Genomic DNA, 19,432 nt, shown 5'->3' with positions numbered 1-19,432 from the left:
TTCTAATAAGTGGCCTGTTAGTGTATTACATCCTGTTCCCAGTCTATAAATATATACTGCAGCCTTTCCTGTCACTCTCAGCAATGTAGTTGGTTTTGTATTTTGCAGGTGTGGATTGAAGCTGCCACTCAGATCTTCTACTCTCTGGGGGCAGGTTTTGGAGTCCTTATCGCCTTCGCCAGCTACAATAAATTTGAAAATAACTGCTACAGGTAAGATAGAGCTCTGATACAAAGCGCCGGGTATAGATATCATGGCCTCCATCACCAGCGCTGTACCGTAAACAGCAGCACAGGCAGTCTCATGCACACCTATTCACTGGTTCACTAAATGCAGCATAGTGCAGGTAAACGATCGCTATCTCCAGGTCTCCTCCGAGCTGTTGCTTAATTGAATTGGACGCTACAGCTGCTACCAGGTTTCTGCTCACATCCAGCCAATAGGATCTCTGCTTTGTGTCATTCTCCAAAGAGCATGTCAGACTGAATGAGCCCCAAGCATCTGCCCCTGTCCAACTGATAAGGGCACTTGTGTCATGGTTAGGTACACACGTCTCAGTGGAGTCCAGTTTCAGTGACAAATATCAAGAGTTCCATTCTGTATACTATTTCTGCAATGTATATATATATATATATATATATATATATATATATATATATATATATATATATATATATATATATACAGCCCTTTAAAAATCAAAGACCACTTTAAAAAATGACGAGTTTTTTTGATTTTATCAAATTGAAAACCTCTGGAATATAATCAAGAAGAAGATGGATGATCACAAGCCATCAAACCAAGCTGAACTGCTTGAATTTTTGCACCAGGAGTAAAGCAGCATAAAGTTATTCAAAAGCAGTGTGTAAGACTGGTGGAGGAGAACATGATGCCAAGATGCATGAAAACTGTGATTTAAAAACCAGGGTTATTCCACCAAATATTGATTTCTGAACTCTTAAAAAAAAAATTCTTATTTCAGCCATTTCTAATTTTCTGCAAATAAATGTTCTAAATTAAGCCATTAAACCAAAGAATTAATCATTTAGATCAAACAATGACATTTTAATTTAATTTGCTCTAAAAAGCAAGACATTAACCCATTTAATGCTATTTTATTCAGGGAATGGTGAAAAGTGGCAAAATCTTTATTTAAAAAAATGGTATTCAATATTTAGACTTTTAATCCAAATGTTTTATCTTGTTCAGTTTAGTGAAGTCATTTTGATTAAGTAATTATATTGGTATGATGTAAAGAACAACTACAGGTTTATATCAATTGTGTCAAAAAAAGTGAAAAATGGCAAAAGCTAAATGTTTTTTTTTGCATGATAGTAGAATTGTATATCAATAGTCCACATGTATTTGCACCTGTACCTTTAATGTAAGCCCACCATCTTTTTGGAATCAAGTGAAAATTAATGTATTAACTGGTTTAAATTGTATTTAGTACTTTTTTAGCTATGCTAAAAGTTTAACTTTGTTGCAGTTTTCTCACATAGTTTATTAATTATGAATTAAATAATAAGCTGGGGCTTGTGTTTATTTGGATATGCCTGCGCTATATTTTAATACAATCATGGATAGGTATTTTTAGGATTATAGATATCATATTCATAGACATTTTGAGGCCACATTTTGCATTTTTAAACAAGAATGAAGATAAAATTAATCAGTTACATCAAGGTTCATGTACCAACATAAGTGAGCCATTTACACTGCTCCTAGTTTCCATTTACAAAAGCACCCTTATTCTTTTGCTATGCAGAACCCAATTTTTAGTCTTCAAGATAATATTCTTCATGTTTGAAAACTGCAACATAATTAAAAATACATTGTGGTTTTATGCCAAATACCCTAATGCTAAGAGCAGTGGGTATACCATTGGGTCAGGCATAATGTGCAAGTTTTTGTTTTGCGCTATTTAGTTTTATGCATGCTTGCTCGTAAAGCTGGCTCATAAAACAATACAATAATGTGTGAACATGCCTGCTAAAGACTGCTATGAGCATTCATAATGCTATGCCAGAAAAAATAATACAATATAATACATGGCGTGGATGTGAATTTATGAGCTTAAAGCACAGCATTGTGCACGCTGGCCACATTTCAGACAGGAAGATTAAAAATCACCATATGCACACTCAGGTTGTATGAGGTTATTTTGCGAGGCACAAAAACAGCCCAGGATCAGGATCGTTGGTCCTGGGAAGGCGAGAAGGGGCAATTAAAAAAACGAGATCTCACAAAGTCTGAGGAAAGGACCCACTTCTCATTAACCTCTCTCGCCCCTCATTCGACAAACAATGGCCTGGCACTGGCTGGAGGGGAAGGGAAGTCTTCTTGTCTTTGGATAACATGATGAAACTTCACTCATGGCCAGGATCTGCTCCCAATAAAACTGTCTTTTAAGATTTACCCTCTATTTACGGAGATACCTGAGCTGCTGGAATTGGACATGTGTTATAAAAGTTTGAAAAGGTCAAACTGGAAATGGGTTGTTTGTTGGTTTAACAGACGTTACATAGAATCTTAATGGGAGCATATACAGTTCATATGTAGTAGTGCATCATCAACGTATAATATCTGATTCATACTGTCCTTTCACCTTGGCATATACTGCACACTTTACCTAATTATTAGGGGCACTTACGATATCTAGGAGCTTTCTGCTCCTTCTAATGGTCTTTTTTGACTTTTGTTGGCTCTCCAGTTTGTAGATACTTTAAGCTGGAAAACAGTTAAGGCTTAATAGAGCTGATTACTGGTTCTAAAATGATGTAAGCAATTAAAAGTCATGAAAAAGCTGAATGTTCTGAACCTGTATTGTATTGGATTGTATAGATAGACGGTGAGTAGATACAATTGATCTGTTCAGATACTCCATGCTGTGTTAAAAGTTTTTCAGTGGCATTAACCCTTGTGTGGTGTTCATATTTTTGTTACTCGTTTACTTTGTTACTTTTATTTAATTCAGCAAAATTAAGCAGTTTTACATTAAAATGCTTTACACATGCTCGCTTCACCTAAATTGCAAGCAATATAAACAGCTTACATGGTTAATATTTGCCCTTTACCTTTATTATGTTACATTTCTTTTAAAAAGTGCTACTCTTTTTTTTATTAGTTTTTTAATAAAATGTAAAAGAAAATGAATTAAACTCAAGATATGAGTAGAAAATTTTTTTAGTTTCAAATTTCAAATTTACAAATGAAGCAATGTTTATTAGCCCTTGGCCAAACATACTGTATGTAATATAAATGTGTAGGGGGGGGGGGGGTATACAGTGGGTGTTTATCGAAAATGTGTTTTGATATATGTTTTTCACAAAAAAATGAGCCAATGTCAATGAGTTTGAGTTAGAAAAAATATTTTTTTAGTATCATTTGATGAAAAATGAAAACGGGTCCCACAGACCCGAACACCACACAAGGGTTAAGTAGAAACTCTAATGTATGGCAAACTTTTTAGTGCTGGTTCAAGCTTTCCTAAGGTACCAATAAATTCATCAATAAAAAAAAAGCTGTTCACAACTTTATTCAGATGGGATTGTTTTCACCTGAGGTGGTGTAGTAATGTGATTTGATAACACTTTATTTGGATGGTTAACAAAAGACGGCTAATACACTATATACTCAACTGACATTCAATGACATTGAATGTCTATTTAATGTGATTTAACTCTTAGTTGAATGTAAATGATTCCCTTCAGAACCTAACCCTACAACTATCCTTAACCATAAGCCTTCCCTCAACTATAAATCGACCCTTACCTTGACCTTTAAATCTTGAACTTTAAATCTAACCCTAAACCTTAATTTAAAATGTTAAGATTAGAGTCGGGTTGGAGCTGAATGTAAGGTTGCATTTAATAGAGAATCATTTACATTTACTTTAGAGTTCAGTTGCATTTACCAGACATGCAGCTAAATGTTAGTTGAATGTTAGAATGTTAGAGCATCTATGAGGCATCTCTAATTGAACATTTAACCCTTGTGTGGTGTTCGTTTTAATTTTTCATCAAATGATACTAAAAAAAAAACAATTCTAACTCAAACTCATTGGCATTGGCTCATTTTTTGTGAAAAACATATATCAAAACACATTTTCGATAAACACAATGTACACACCCCCCCCCCCCCCCCCAAAAAAAAAAAAAAAAAAAAACATTTATATTACATACAGTTTGGCCAAGGGCTAATAAACATTGCTTCATTTGTAAATTTGAAACTAAACAAATTTTCTACTCATATCTTGAGTTTAATTCATTTTCTTTTACATGTTTTGTTAAAAAACTAATAAAAAAAAGAGTAGCACTTTTTGAAAGAAATTTTAACCATGTAAGCTGTTTATATTGCTTGCAATTTAGGTGAAGCAAGCATGTGTAAAGCATTTTAATGTAAAATTGCTTAATTTTGCTGAATTAAATACACGTAACAAAGTAAACGAGTAACAAAAATATGAACACCACACAAGGGTTAAATACAGTGACACCTGTAATTTTATTAGGCTACACTATAATGAGTCATCTATTTCTGCCATTAACTTTTGTGTCTCTGGGGAGTCATTTGGCTCATTATTGGGATTTGATATTTGTACATCGCTGAATTACATCACTGAATTAATATAGCTTGACATCATTTTAACAGCTACTTTTACAAAAGATCAAATTTGCTGTATTATTATTATTATTATTATTATTATTATTATTATTATTATTATTATTATTATCTATTTTTTTCTTATTTTACTAATTTACTAAATGTATTATTATTACATACCTAAATTATTACCTCTTTTTCTTTGTTCTGTGTGCCATGTGGGAGGGAGGTATGTGGAAGGGTGGGCAGGTAGGATCATGGAAGTATGTCAGTTGGAGAATTTATATATGTTGTCCATAATAACAATCCTCCTTTAAAATAAATAAAAATATTTGATCACAAACAAAATTTCCTGGAATCCTTACTGCTGTGTGAGTGCTCAGTCCATAAAAAAGTCTGACATGGCTCTTCGAGATGGGACTAAAATGACTGAAAACCTCCCTTTGTTAACTTTCAGGTATTGCTTTTATTTTTAGGACAAGGGAAGTATACAGGATGTTAAGGCCACACAGTTAAACCAACAATCCTCAACAATCCCAAAACAGAAGTGAGCTCAAGGATCAAGAAGTTACCATTTGATGTAGTCTTTCACCATTTGATGAATGCCCTTTTTTCTTGTATTTAAACACTGAGCTTTAAAATTACATTACATAACATTTAGAGGATGCTTTTATTCAAACGACTTACAAAAAATAATGTACATTAGCAATAGAGGACATAAAAGTTCAAGGCAAAACACTATAGAAAGCCAAAGGGTAAGCAATTAGTTTGTTAGGGGTTAGGGGTGTTAAAGACCTCAATCTTTAGGCGTTTCTTAAAGAAAAGGGAGGGATGCTCCTGATCTGGTAGTGGAAGGTAGTTTTTTCCACCATTGGGGAACTAGGTATGAGAACAGTCTGGATTGCTTTGTGTGAATGTTTGGCAAAGCTATGTGACATTCACCTGTGATGTGTTTTTGCGTTCTTCTTTTTTCAGGGATGCCATCCTGACCAGCACAATCAACTGCGTCACCAGTTTCTTCTCAGGGTTCGCCATCTTCTCAGTGCTGGGCTACATGGCCCATGAGCATGGCGTCAACATTACGGATGTGGCCACTGAAGGTGGGTACAATGTATCATTTCACAGCTCTGAATTGGACCTCAGGCAGCTGTTAATGTCCTCCAATTGGACACACCACTATCCCAACAAGAATTAGGACACCCTACCCCTCCATCCCAACAAAAATCAGAAGACCCTACACCTACTGTATATCCCAACAAGAATCAGATTTACCCTACCATTCTAACCCAACAAGAATTGGCTCAACTCTACCCCTCCATCCCAACAGGAATCACTCTACCTCTCTATCCCAACAAGAATCCAAACAGCCTACTCCTCTATCCCAACAAAAATGGGCTCTACCCTACCCCTCTATCTCAACAAAAATCCGAACACCCTACCCCTCTATTCCAATGAGAATCGGCTCTACCTTACCCCTCTGACCCAACAAGAATCAGGACACCCTACCCCTCTATCCCAATAAGAATTAAGACACCCTACCCATTTATCCCAACAAGAATTGCCTCTACCTTACTCCTCTATCCCAACAAGAATCGGATATAGCCTACCCCTCTCCCAATCAGAATTAGGACACCTTATCCTTCTATCCCAACAAGAATCAGGACACCCTACCCCTCTATCCCAACAGGAATCGATTCTACCCTACCCCTCTATCCCAATAAGAATTGATTCTACTCTACTCCTCTATCCCAACAAGAATTGACTCTACTCTACTCCTCTATCCCAACAAGAGAATTGGCTCTACTCTACCTCTCTATCTCAACAAAATTCAGGACAGCTTACCCCTCTATTCAAACAAGAATCAGGACACCTTACCCCTCGCTCCCAACAAGAATTAGGACACCCTTCTCTCTATCTCAATAAGATTTAAGATACTCTACCCCTCTATCACAGTAAGAAACCTAGGCATGGCTAGAGGTAGGGCTAAGTGTTAGGGATAAGGGGGGAAGTGGGATTGTGCCTTGGAATGCAAAGTCTAATATAAGTTTATGTTTTGTGTTTTGCTTTCAGGGCCTGGTCTAGTGTTCATTATCTACCCAGAGGCCATCTCCACTCTTCCTGGCTCCACATTCTTTGCCATATTCTTTTTCATCATGCTCCTGACCCTCGGCATCGACAGCTCTGTGAGTGATGTAACGCACATTATAATATTCTATAATTACAGCATGGGTTTTGTGGTTTGTAATTAAGTGTACTCAATCAAGACGCACTGCAGTCTTATTGTGCATGTAGGATTCGTGAGTGTTCCCTTTCTTGGAACGCTGCCTTTTTCTTTCATATGACATTTTCTTTGATTTTCTTCACATCACACGCATTACATTGAACTGGTCTGTCACAGTAGTTTCGTATTTGGATGGATTCCACTGTGTCTATCATTCATCAACCTAGGCTCTACTGGATATTACTTTCATTAAAAAATAAATAGCATAGAGTGAAAAGACAGAGATTTGAGATAAGTATAAGAAAACAACTGAGTAATGCAATTATTCACCAAGATGCCAAAACAAACTACAAAAAATAGCTAAAAGACCTACACCCTTTTACTGTGCAACCCCTTTCTTTTTATGGTTCTAAATATTTTGTGACAGCATTACAAAAATATTACACATTTATATTTACAGCCATACATACACAAACACACACTAATTCATATGCAATTTTCTGTTCAGATGGGGGGAATGGAAGCAGTCATCACTGGACTCACAGACGACTTCAAAATCCTCAAAAGGCACAGGAAATTGTTCACCTTCATCACTGCATTCGGAACCTTTCTGGTTGCCTTATTGTGCGTCACCAAGGTACGTTTCATCCTAATGTAACTTAGCACTAGAAGCCTTTGAATGTATAGGGTAGTTTTTTTGGGGACAAGAGAAATCAGAAAAAGCAGAAAATAGAGTTTTATAATAATATAAATATTTGTTTTATTATTATGGCATGGACAGTCAGTTACAGAAATGCAGCAATTTGCAGAATGACACTACTAGGGATGCAACGAATATTTGGCAACCAAAGGTATTCATCTGAAAAAATAAATACAATTATTTACCAACCAAACAAAAGCTAATTTATTTTATGGCATACTTTACAGCATACTGCAGCATTCCCTTTAATGTTAGGAATATTTTAAGCAGAGGTATTTTGTGCAGGGAGTGTGGGAGAGAGCTGGAAAGGAGCTGACAAACTGCAGGTTTAAGTTCATTTGTACGCTGTATTCACACAAAGGTTCCTTGACAATTCTTGACTTGCTCTAGAGAAAACCTTCCCTTAAACATATCTAGTTTAAGTTCTGTTCAATTCTGATCCATTGTTGTGTTTTATTTAATCCAATGTATAAATGAATTATCAAGCCTTACATGCGGAAAACTGTTTTCCTAATGCATTTAAGTGTATTTATCAGTAAAAAACACCAAAACATCAGCTCTTGATGATTAGGGTTAGGTTAAGGGCCACTGTTTTATTGGGTCACATGAAAATCAAGTCTTTCTGCAACTTTAACTTTTTCAGTTTAACCCTCGTATTATCTTTGAGGTCAATTTGACCCCGTTCAATTTCAATTCAAAGCCTCTGAAAAAATGATTGACATTAGTTTTGGGATTCATATTTACCGTCTTCTCTTAATTTGATGAAGACAATAAGTAAATAAGTAATAAATAAGATGTTCTAAATATATCAACTTCAATGTCTGTTTTATTAAGGCTGTTTTATTGGCATAAAACATAAGAAAAAACAATATTTTAAACATAATAATGTGGAGTTCACTCTAGCATTCAGTTTTAGGATCTTTCTCTAAATGTTCCTTCACTCTAAGCCTTTAAGACTTGACTTAACAACACGATACTTATAATACTTATTTTGCTAAGTGCGGACCACGCCTAAAGAAGTAGAGAAAGAAGAAAGAAAAAGGGGAGGGAACTCAGGGAAATTTGGGCTGGAGTTCTGAACTGCTTGCTTGAAGAAGCGTGCAGTTATATCCCCCCCTTTTTATTTAATAAGAAGTGAAAGAGTAGAAAAAGGGGGCTGTTGGGGAGGAGGTGGGTTGCGAACTTTCGTCACGAGAGGTAGTTAGTTAGGGCAGGTAGTTATAGGGCGGTTGATTGATAGGAGTTGGAGTTAGAACGTAGAGTTCGGGCGTGGTCCTTCTCCCAAACTTTTGTTATTACATAACATCATTTAATACTAATAAAACACTTATAATAACATCAGAACCACTGATAATTTGTCAAATAAATATTTTTACATAGTAAAATTTGATAATATGTTTTATTATCTGGACTTATAATCATTTTTTGGAGGTTTAGATTGCTGGAATCATATTGACCCAGGGAATAAAATGACTAAAAAACTAGGATAGCAGGAGGGTTAAATAACAGTTTATTAAACTTTAATGTGCCGGACCTTGTTTAGAGAATACACACAGGTCTACTTCAGTTCTTTTCTTTCATTTTTCAGAACAATAACAACCTTTACTTTATAAGACAGCATCTCCTCAATCTTGCGCACAGGAAACGTCCAGTTTGCCAATTTCTCCAGAGAACATGGGCAGGACTTTGACCTATAATTTGACCCAACGGTTAAGGGATATAGAGGAGCATTGTCTTCGGGCTCGCCTGCCGTGGTTCATATGATTTTATACATGTGGTCAGTGAGCGGTAGAGAACATCTCAGGAATGCGTTGGCCTGTGAGCACAAAACTTTGTTTAGCAGATAAAAAGGGAAGCAGATTAGCGCTTGGCTACACAAATAAAACGATAAATTGCTCTAAACTGGTAAATTGGGCCGTATCGCTCTTGGATCACAGAACATGTTCCTGTTTTCCAATATGGCAGCTTTCATACCTAGCAGGTCACTGTATATCATTTTTTTTATGTTCACACTCTGATCTTTCACTCTCACAGGGAGGCATTTATGTCTTCACTTTGCTGGACACCTACGCCGCAGGGACGTCTATCCTGTTTGGAGTTCTTGTGGAAGCTGTAGGAGTGTCCTGGTTCTATGGTAGGTGGTTCCTCACTAATCAGGACCTTTTATTAGTAGGGAAATTAACATTTCTGACTGGAACCAAATCCAAACAAACTATAACATTTGGCCAAAGATCGAACTTCCAACACTATATAGTGAACAGTTGTTTTTTTTTGCAGGTTTTCATTGATTTTTCCATTCTTTTCGCCATTGCGTTTAGAATAACCTACAAAAATTAGCACACTCCTCACATTTCTGCAACTTTTATTATTAATAAGAGTTTTTTTTTTTTTGCAAATAAACTTCTTGATATGATGCTGAGCATGTGGTCTAAAATTCTTTTGGCCTTTTCTAAGTGAAATCTGTTCTGGAAAACCGATATGTCCTTGGTCACCGCACTGTTGCTTAGTTGCAACAATTCTATTTATCACATCCACACAGAGAGTTCTTTGCCATGAGGCGCCATGTTGAATATCTAGTGGGCAGTATAAGAGAATTGTAACCAAAACACCTAAATTTAACAGGCTTTCTTCGCATTCACACCTAGGAACTTCTAACAATAAGAAGTCACGTGATAGCAGCAAGACACAACAAGACAATTAGGCACAATTTGGATTTACTTGTGTTGCCAGCTCCTGTATTTAAATATTAATAGCTGTGTGTTGAGTTATTTTCAGAAAACAGAAGTACATCTATACTGCTATACAAGCTGTAAACTTTAGCTGACTACTTCATTAAGTATTGCAAATGGATTTTTGAGACCATTTAAAAAGTATGTGTTACTTTGATTTCACAAAGTTAAAAACCTCTGGAATATAATTTAAGAAGAAGATATAAAGTAGCATACAGTTATCCAAAAGCAGTGTGTAAGATTGGTGGAGGAGAACATGCCAAGATGCATGAAAACTGTGTTTAAAAAACAGGGTTGTTGCACCAAATATTGATTTCTGAACTTTATGAATATGAACTGAAAGCTCTGCATATTTTTTGTTATTTAAGCCATTTCTCATTTTCTGCAAATAGATGCTCTAAATGACAGTATTTTTATAGGTAATTTGGGAGAAATGTTGTCTGTAGTTTATAGAATAAAACAACAATGTTAATTTTACTGAATTATACCTATAAATAGCAAAATCAGAGAAACTGATTCAGAAACTGAAATGGTCTCTTAATTTTTCCCAGAGCTGCATTTTCAAATCTATAACACATGGTCATTTTTCAAATTGAATTATAATGGTTATAATTGCGCTGTTTATAGGGTTTATTTATAAACTAGACTACAGACTCAGAAGTTTGATAAAATCATCCGAGGATGTTTTATCGTCTCTACTTCTTCACCATTTCCTCACTTCAGTCTCGGTGTCTCCCCTCCTTTCCTTTCACTGTAATTTTATTGCATAATTTATCAACACAGCCTTCAGGTCAAGCTGAGAGTGCAGATTCTAGCTGATAAGATGTATCAGTGTATTCCCTTGATGAAAATAATGTTTGGATGTGTGTTTGTGTGTGTGTGTGTGTGTGTGTGTGTGTGTGTGTGCCCTACAGGCGTGGACAGATTCAGTGAGGACATTGAACGGATGATGGGCTTCAAGCCAGGTCTCTACTGGAGGCTCTGCTGGAAGTTCGTCAGCCCTGTTTTTCTACTGGTAAGTGAAGATAAAGGCATGGGGGAGAAAAAGGTGTGACTTTAAAGGGATTAGTCCCACATTTAATAATATCACATAGATCAAATGTTCATGCTAGCATGGCTAAAATGTGCTCTAGCAATGCCATAACTAAAATGCAGTTTAATATACAGTATGTGAGCAATAATGACTTTATAATATGTGTTAATATGCCAATAAATAATGTAGACATACTGTAGCATTCATTCCATAATTGATCAACAGTTGGTTCCCTTTAATTCTATTTAAATACAAATCAGTGGTAATGTTTAAAAAGTAGTGTGAAATGTAAAAAAAAAAAAAACTTTAAAGCTGCATTTTGCAAGAATTGCTCCAGTCAGGAAATGTAATTCACACTTTTAGCCACTATTACACAAAGGGCACTCTTTACACATGCATTTCTGGACAAGCTGAAAAATACAAAGCCTTCATTAAAATCAGCCAGGATTAAATCATTTAACAGTAGGAAAATCACAAACCTAAACTGTTCTGGAGACAGCTTGAGGGTGAACTACAGTATGTGAGCAATAATGACTTTTAAAGTATTTGTTTGTATCGTAGCTGTCCAGTGAAAAACACTTATCTCCATTTTTGTCAATTATTAGTTTACTACATAATTTGAACAGACAAACTGTCCCTCACACTGTGCCAAAATTTCTTAATGAACAGACCAATAAAAAATCTTCAAAATGACCTGAAATAAATTATTTTTACATTGACTTCTATTGAAAGTTTAACAAGGTTTTTTCTCTCTCCTGTAACGTTGCAGTTTTGGAGATAAGTGTTTTTCGTTGGACAGCGATGATATGCTATTAAATAATGTACACATAGTATTCATTTCATAGATGATTAATATTTGCTTCCTTTCAATTCATTTAAAGCACCATTTTGCAGGAATCCAGTCAGGAAGTGTAATTCACACTTTGAGCCACTATTAAAGGGCGCTCTTTATACATGCATTTCTGGACAAGCTGAAAGATACAAAACCTTCACCAATAATGAAAAGAAGCACATGGATTGACATGGTGGGCAGAGAAATATGACTCTGATTTCACAGTTTTCAAGAATATAGTGCAGTTGGCAGTGTTTCAAAGTGATTTTTGTATCAAAAGCTTTATGGTAATGCTTGTGAATTCTAGTCCTCCATGGCTGGTTTCCAAAAGGTTTTTATGCACTAAACCATGGTAATTTTGTTTTTGTTTAATTGGTTTAAGAGTAGAAAAATCACAAAACCACCCTTCCGTATGGCTTATTATAAAATAAATCAGAATTGGACTGAAAATGATGGTGCATTACTGTATTTAACAATAATGGTCATGTCACATCAGTGTAGACATGGTTGCATTGATTGCAATGCTCTATATTTTCCATTTGAGTCATTTCTTTCCAAACAAAGTGCAGCAAAGGTTCCTTAAAGGAAAGTGAGACCTGCACGTGCGATCCCGTGTGAATTTCATAGATCAGTTTGCAGACAAAATAAATGTTTCCCAACAATGAAGTGCAGATGTCTTGTGCTAAAAGGTTTCCAGGCGGAGGATTATGAGAAGCATATGATCTTTCAGGATAAAACATTTTTTCCACGTGGACCAAAATTCATGCTTTCAACACTTCCTTGCTTATTACTAACCAGCCTGTCAGCTTCTCGTGCTTTTGAGGTTAAACAAGGGAAGAAAGAAAGACTGGAAGAAAGGAGGTTTGATGTATTCAACCTTTTTAGCAAGAGAAATCTTTATTTCTTCCTGTGTTAAGGCATTTTCCATGAATAAAAAAAGCATAGGATTGTGTTTCAAAGGATCCTCCCATGCTGATGCCTGGGAATAATAGTAAATTTACAGTAATGAACCTTCATGTCATGCCGTAGCCTTTGATATTCAGTTTGATATAAGCGGGAGAGACTCCGGTGGTCTCAAGTGCACAGATGTGACCTGACTTGTACTGACTGAGGTCAGAATTGGCACAAAGAAATACAGATTTATGGTCTTTGAATGCAGACCATATATTGTAATATATGCGGCAATTTAACATTGGCTCTTTTCACAGGTTGTGGTCATAGCTAGCATCGTTACCACCCATGAGCTCAAATACGATGACTACATCTTTCCTCAATGGGCAAAAGTAGCAGGCTGGGGAATCGCCATGTCTTCTATGGTGTTTGTGCCGTTATATGCCATATATAAGTTCTTCACTTTGCCAGGAAACCTCAAACAGGTGAGTTTCAAATAGTACTTTCTCTTTAAAAAATTAAGATAGCACTTTAATTTCTGAATCAGTTTCTCTGATTTTGCTAAAATTAAAATTATTGTTTTTTTTTTATAAACTACAGACAACATTTCTCCCAAATTACAAATAATAATATTATCATTTAGAGCATTTATTTGAAGAAAATGGGAAATGGCTGAAATAACAAAAAAGATGCAGAGCTTTCAGACCTCAAATAATGCAAAGAAAACAAGTTCATATTCATAAAGTTTTAAGTGTTCAGAAATCAATATTTGGTGGAATAACCCTGGTTTCTCATCACTCTTTTTCCTCCACCAGTTATACACACTGATTTTGGATAACTTTATGCCACTCCTGGTGCAGCCATCCTCCTCTTGATTACATTCCAGAGGTTTTCAATTTGGTAAAATCAAAGAAACTCAACATTTTTAAGCGGTCTCTTATTTTTCCTCGGCGCTGTGTATACAGTCAAAAGTATGGACACACTTTTTTACATTGAAAATGTATTATTGACAACTATACAATATTAAACTATACAGAAACACATGAGGAAATATTATGAGTAGCCACATTTATCTTTGAGGACAGATCTGCACAGTCTTGGTATTTTGATCTCAGTGTCTTCATGAGGGAGAGTCACCTGGAATAGTTTTCTCAGCGTCTTGAAGGAAGGAGTTCCTGGAGGTGCTGAACAATAGTTTCATGTTAGTTTCTGTTAAGCTCCAGCTCATTCCAAATTACCATCTCAGTTGGGTTTTTTCAGTGGAGTAAAAATGCAGAAACAGCAGTGCTGCTGGAGTTTTTAAACACTGTGTTTATTACACAATGTTTATTTTACTCAAACATATACCTATAAATAGCAAAATCAGAGAAACTGATTCAGAAACTGAAGTGGTCTCTTTTTTTTTATAGCTGTAAACATTCATAAATAGATCTGGGCTTATGGATTAATTGCAATGTTTGTTTTTTTTTTGTCCATATTTCTAAATATTCTTACCCGTCCAGGCTTTCTAGTTGTTCACCTGTATGGTAATGTCTCTTTATTGCAGCGGATAGCATACTGCATTACACCTGAGCATGAATACCACTTGGTGGCAGAGGGAAATGTCAGGCAGTTCAAGGTAAGACCTGCTTTCTTTCTTAGTCTATATATGGTTTAAAGGGGGATTTCACTTTGAATCAGACTCATAATGACATCCAGAAATCCATAGTGACACTTTATTTCCAGGTTAGATGCCTGAACAGGGTTGAAGCACTTGGTCTTTTTGTAAGAAGAAGTCTACTATGAGCTGTATATCCCCCATTACTTGTTATGCTACAACACAAAGAAGGTGAAGACTAGCACATGCCTCCTCCAACACATGTAAAGTCAGCCATCAGCTCTTTTAGAACTGCTGATGATGCAGCATCACAGAGCACTCGGAGAAAAGCGCAGCAGCTCGGTTCTGATACATCAGCTCACAGATGCCTTGTGCTGATTAACATCACCCTAGGAGTGATGAGGGGAAAGAGCGGCATCAACCCACCCAGAGAGAGCACGTCTAATTGTTCTCTCTCGGGGCTCTAGCAGCTGATGGCAAGCTGTATAACGGGGATTCGAATCAACAATCTCTCGATCATAGTTAAACATATTTATGTCTGGCTGTTTAAAGAAAAAAAAATATTACAAATGCAAAAATAATATCTCTGGCTGAGATCTAGTCTACGTTAGACTGTAAAAATACCGGTCTGTGTAGGCCAAGACCTGAAATCTCTGTCAACCTGTGATCCCTCACATGGCATTGCATGAAATATTGTCATAGTACTGTGATAAATATCACCACAGGGGTTAAGGAGTACTTTGGAAATCCGCGTTCACATCAAACAGTCCACCACTGCATCAAGAATGCAATCTAACACTCTATCATAAAAAAAATATATATATCAATTCTATGCAGAACCAACACATAGTTCTGTGGGGTGTGGTCTGATTGACTCTATGCTTTAGCTTATATTTGGAAAGACAGATGTTTCACTGTAATTTCGCTATGCTGATGATGAAAATGATCATCCAGATTTTTCATAGCAGTAAAAAAGCATTAAAACATCTGGCCTCACATCTGACATCTGCCATCTTTTCCAAGTAAGTTTAACGTTATTTCAGCAAGACAAAGCGTTCTCATAATTGGATTCACCTGTGTATGTAGGTCAAGGGTCAATGAGCTCACCAAACAAATCTTGTGTTCCAACAATTCATGCTAAAGGTATTCAAATCAATAAAATGAGAAGGGTGCCCAAAGTTATGCACCTGCCCAATTTTGTTTAAAGAATTATTGTACACTTTTTGTAAATAAAAAAACATTTCTCGTGTCCAGAAAAGCATAAAATAGATTGAATGAATTAACAGCTTTCAAAATATACTTGATAAAATAGCATAAAAGAGCATCAAATAGATTAAACACTTAAAACAAAAAGGGAATTGAAGATTTCTTTAAGCTTCTTCCATTTATTTAAGTTTGAGTTTTATTTTTCACCTTTTTTTTTAAACTACAAAATCCAATGTTTACAATAGTAATAATGTACTTATAGTATATATCCATACAGCCAATCTTAATATTCTGAATATTTATGACTGTTCAAATTATAATGCTTCATCCGCATTTTGATCATAAAATTGGAAAATCAAATAAAAAAATAGTAAAAACACTGGATAATGGATTATTAGTACATATAAAAAAAGATTAGAATGTAACAAAAGACAAATTTAATTTAAGTTTAACATTAGTAAACACATTTCTAAATGAATTGAGGATTTAAAAAAAAAAACTCCAACAATTCGTGCTAAAGGTATTCAAATCAATAAAATGAGAAGGGTGCCCAAAATTATGCACCGGCCTAATTTTGTTTAAAGAATTATTGTACACTTTTTGTAAATCCTATAAACTTCATTTCACTTCTCAAATATTACTGTGTTCATCTGCTATATGATATATTTAACTAAAATTGCTGATCCGAACAACCACTGATTAATAAAAGAAAATCATGAAAATTATCAGGGGTGCCAAATTTATCCTGTGGGGTCCTAAATATTGACGAATTGGGTGAAAGCAGCATAATAAACTTAATTGTATGTGTGTAGATACCCTACTATTGTGCTATCATGTTGCATTGTAACTGCATTATAACTGTTGTTATAATATCTTGCACTGCAGATGAAGCACTGGCTGGCCATCTGATGTGCGCACCGATGCGGAGGTGCCATGTCGAGTCCCACGTGTCTGATGGGGAGGATGAGCCGCGTGAGTTGGATTCCTGAGAGAAAGGCGGCTCCAGCGAGATGGACGCGAAGTGAAGCGATGACTTCTGTGTATTTCTCAACCACGTACCCTGCCGTCCGTGCCACTCTGCTTCTGTCCTGTGGCTGGTGTTTTTACCCCGTCGGTGGATGATATCAGTGTTTCATCATGTCTGTGTTTTCTATAATGTTTTTTTTTTTTTTACGTTGACATTACATCTCTACAACCTCAGAAAGCTCCTCATAAGGGTGCCATGCCGGGACATTACAGGTATTTTACAGTTTTTGGTGATCATTTCTTTTTGTTTCTGACTGAACTGAACTGTGTTTGCTCTTCTTCCTCTTCCTCTGACTTGTGGATTACTCAGTGTCTGTAAAGGTGAAAACATACCAAAACACACTCATCAAGTTATCATTTTATGTGTGTGAGAGCGAGTAAAGTGTGTGGGCCTTTGTGTGTGTGTGTGTGTGTGGGGGGGGGGGGGTTCCTTTAGATTTCCTTTTATTTGCCCAACGTTTGGTGATGATGAACCATTTCTAGTACCATAGAACCTCATTTTAGGCATATATATAATTATATATATAAATATATAAATCCCTAAAAGCCATATTTGTTTTCTACACCCAAGCACCACCGTGTCAGTGCCTTACTGTCAATGTTTTAGTCCATAATGTAGATTTTCATTCTTATAAACCCCCCAAAAAACTCAGAAACCCCAAAAAACTAGGTGCTCACTGCAACCAAAGCTTTAATTTAATTCATTTACCTTCAACATTGATATTTACAAAATCCAAGAGGACATAAATCCAATCAGCTTTCAAAATATACTTGATAAAAAAAAAACATTTCTCGTGTCCAAAAAAGCATAAAATAGATTGAATGAATTAACAGCTTTCAAAATATACTTGATAAAATAGCATAAAAGAGCATAAAATAGATTAAAGGCTTAAAACAAAAAGGGAATTGAAGATTTCTTTAAGCTTCTTCCTTTTATTTAAGTTTGAGTTTTATTTTTGACCTCTTTTTTTGAACTACAAAATCCAATGTTGACAATAATGATAATGTACGTATAGTATATATCCATACGGCCATTCTTAATATTCTGAATATTTATGAATTTTACACTGTTCAAATTATAATGCTTCATCCTCATTTTGTTCATAACATTGGAAAATCAAATTAAAAAAAATGTAAAAACAATAGATAATGGATTATTAGTACATATAAAAAAGATTAGATATTTTAAACAAAAGACAAATTTAATTTAAGTTTAACATTAGTAAACGCATTTCTAAATGAATTGAGCATTTAAAAAAACTATTAAGTATACATGTTTTAAAGTAAGATAATAAATTGGGAAAATAATAAAAGTGAAATGCAGTGAAATAAACTGTATGTGTGTATTGTAGTTGTTTCTATTATCCTTAAAATCATGTTTGAATTGTGATTTTTATGATTTGAGTATTACTTGAATCACTAACTCTCAACATTGACATGTGCTTAGACCCTAAAATTGGACCCTGAGGGACTCCATCATATAAACTCAGCTGTTACTAAATAATTCTTAGTAGTTTCAGAGCAGATAAGATTAATTGAGTTTATATATGAATAGATATGTATAGGCATAGGGTTCAAATGTTTAATTATGCCACAAATAAAACACTAATATGGCTAAATTTTACACATAACCAATGAGTTTTCCAAAGAGTTGGGAAAGGATTGCGCAGTGATGCGTTTCCTGGAATACACAGATAACTGACACCTGTCATGTTTATTCTGAACATGATATCTCACTGATTATACTGTATGTATGGATGTGTGTGTGTGTGTGGGGGGGTATGTGTGTGTGTGTGTGTATATGTATGTATGAATGTGTGTGTTTATGAAATTTCACTTGGTATCCAATTGTTTTTTGTCTCTTACCTGCTTTGTGTGATTCCTTTTTGAAGAAATAACATGTTTGCACAATCAGTTTTAAGTGCCAAATTTTTTTTCCCCTTTTATGATGTTTTTTTAATTTTTTTATTATTATTTTATTGTTTAATCTCTTTATTTATTCCGGTGAAAATCCTTGCAAATATACACAACACTGTAACAAGGTAACTGGTTGGAAGCAGTCTACGACTGTTGGTTGCAAAATATAAATATATACATATATATATAAATATATTCTTTTGTTAGATATCTAATCTTGTATTTATCAGATTCTTTATAATGAAACGTGAATGTAAAGTATTTTAAATGTAGGCCGTCTACTGTTATATCATGTGTTTGATGTAGGTAAAGGTAAAACTATATAAATATATATATATATATATATATATATATATATATATATATATATATATATATAAATGAATATATATATATATATATATATTAAAATATATAAATATATATATATAAACATATGTTCTTATGTGTAACTGGGGTGGCTTGGCCACGTGAATGTAGACTGTTCGGGCCTAGCGTTTCTGAGCAATGTTTACAGAATGAGTGCAAGTACAAGCATTCTGTGGATCATGAGTGATAGTTATCCATGATGAAGTCGAAATATGCACACTACCACAATAAAGAACTTTCCACACGATGACGAAGAAAGAGGAGTATGTTTAATTTTTTTCTATGCTAATTTATCCCAAATGTGTTCTA

At 35.1% G+C, this 19,432-nt stretch overlaps 1 protein-coding gene across 1 annotated transcript in view; it reads left to right on the top strand.

Moving 5' to 3' along the window:
- The window catches only part of slc6a2 (solute carrier family 6 member 2), a 58,521-nt gene extending 39,418 nt beyond the window's left edge, over positions 1-19,103 (top strand). Inside the window, exons 7-15 of the mRNA XM_049471357.1 lie at positions 109-212; positions 5,578-5,702; positions 6,673-6,785; positions 7,332-7,460; positions 9,558-9,657; positions 11,167-11,267; positions 13,326-13,493; positions 14,555-14,626; positions 16,697-19,103. Of these exons, the coding sequence (XP_049327314.1) occupies positions 109-212; positions 5,578-5,702; positions 6,673-6,785; positions 7,332-7,460; positions 9,558-9,657; positions 11,167-11,267; positions 13,326-13,493; positions 14,555-14,626; positions 16,697-16,720 (936 nt within the window). The 3' untranslated portion in view covers positions 16,721-19,103. The remainder of the gene's footprint in view (positions 1-108; positions 213-5,577; positions 5,703-6,672; positions 6,786-7,331; positions 7,461-9,557; positions 9,658-11,166; positions 11,268-13,325; positions 13,494-14,554; positions 14,627-16,696) is intronic.
- The last annotated feature ends 329 nt before the right edge of the window (positions 19,104-19,432 follow it).

The sequence above is a fragment of the Astyanax mexicanus genome, chromosome 23, assembly GCF_023375975.1.
Source record: "Astyanax mexicanus isolate ESR-SI-001 chromosome 23, AstMex3_surface, whole genome shotgun sequence".
Classification (NCBI taxonomy): Eukaryota; Metazoa; Chordata; class Actinopteri; order Characiformes; family Acestrorhamphidae; genus Astyanax; species Astyanax mexicanus.
Note: the sequence above shows the minus strand (reverse complement) of the source record. Positions and strands in the feature narration are given on the sequence as shown.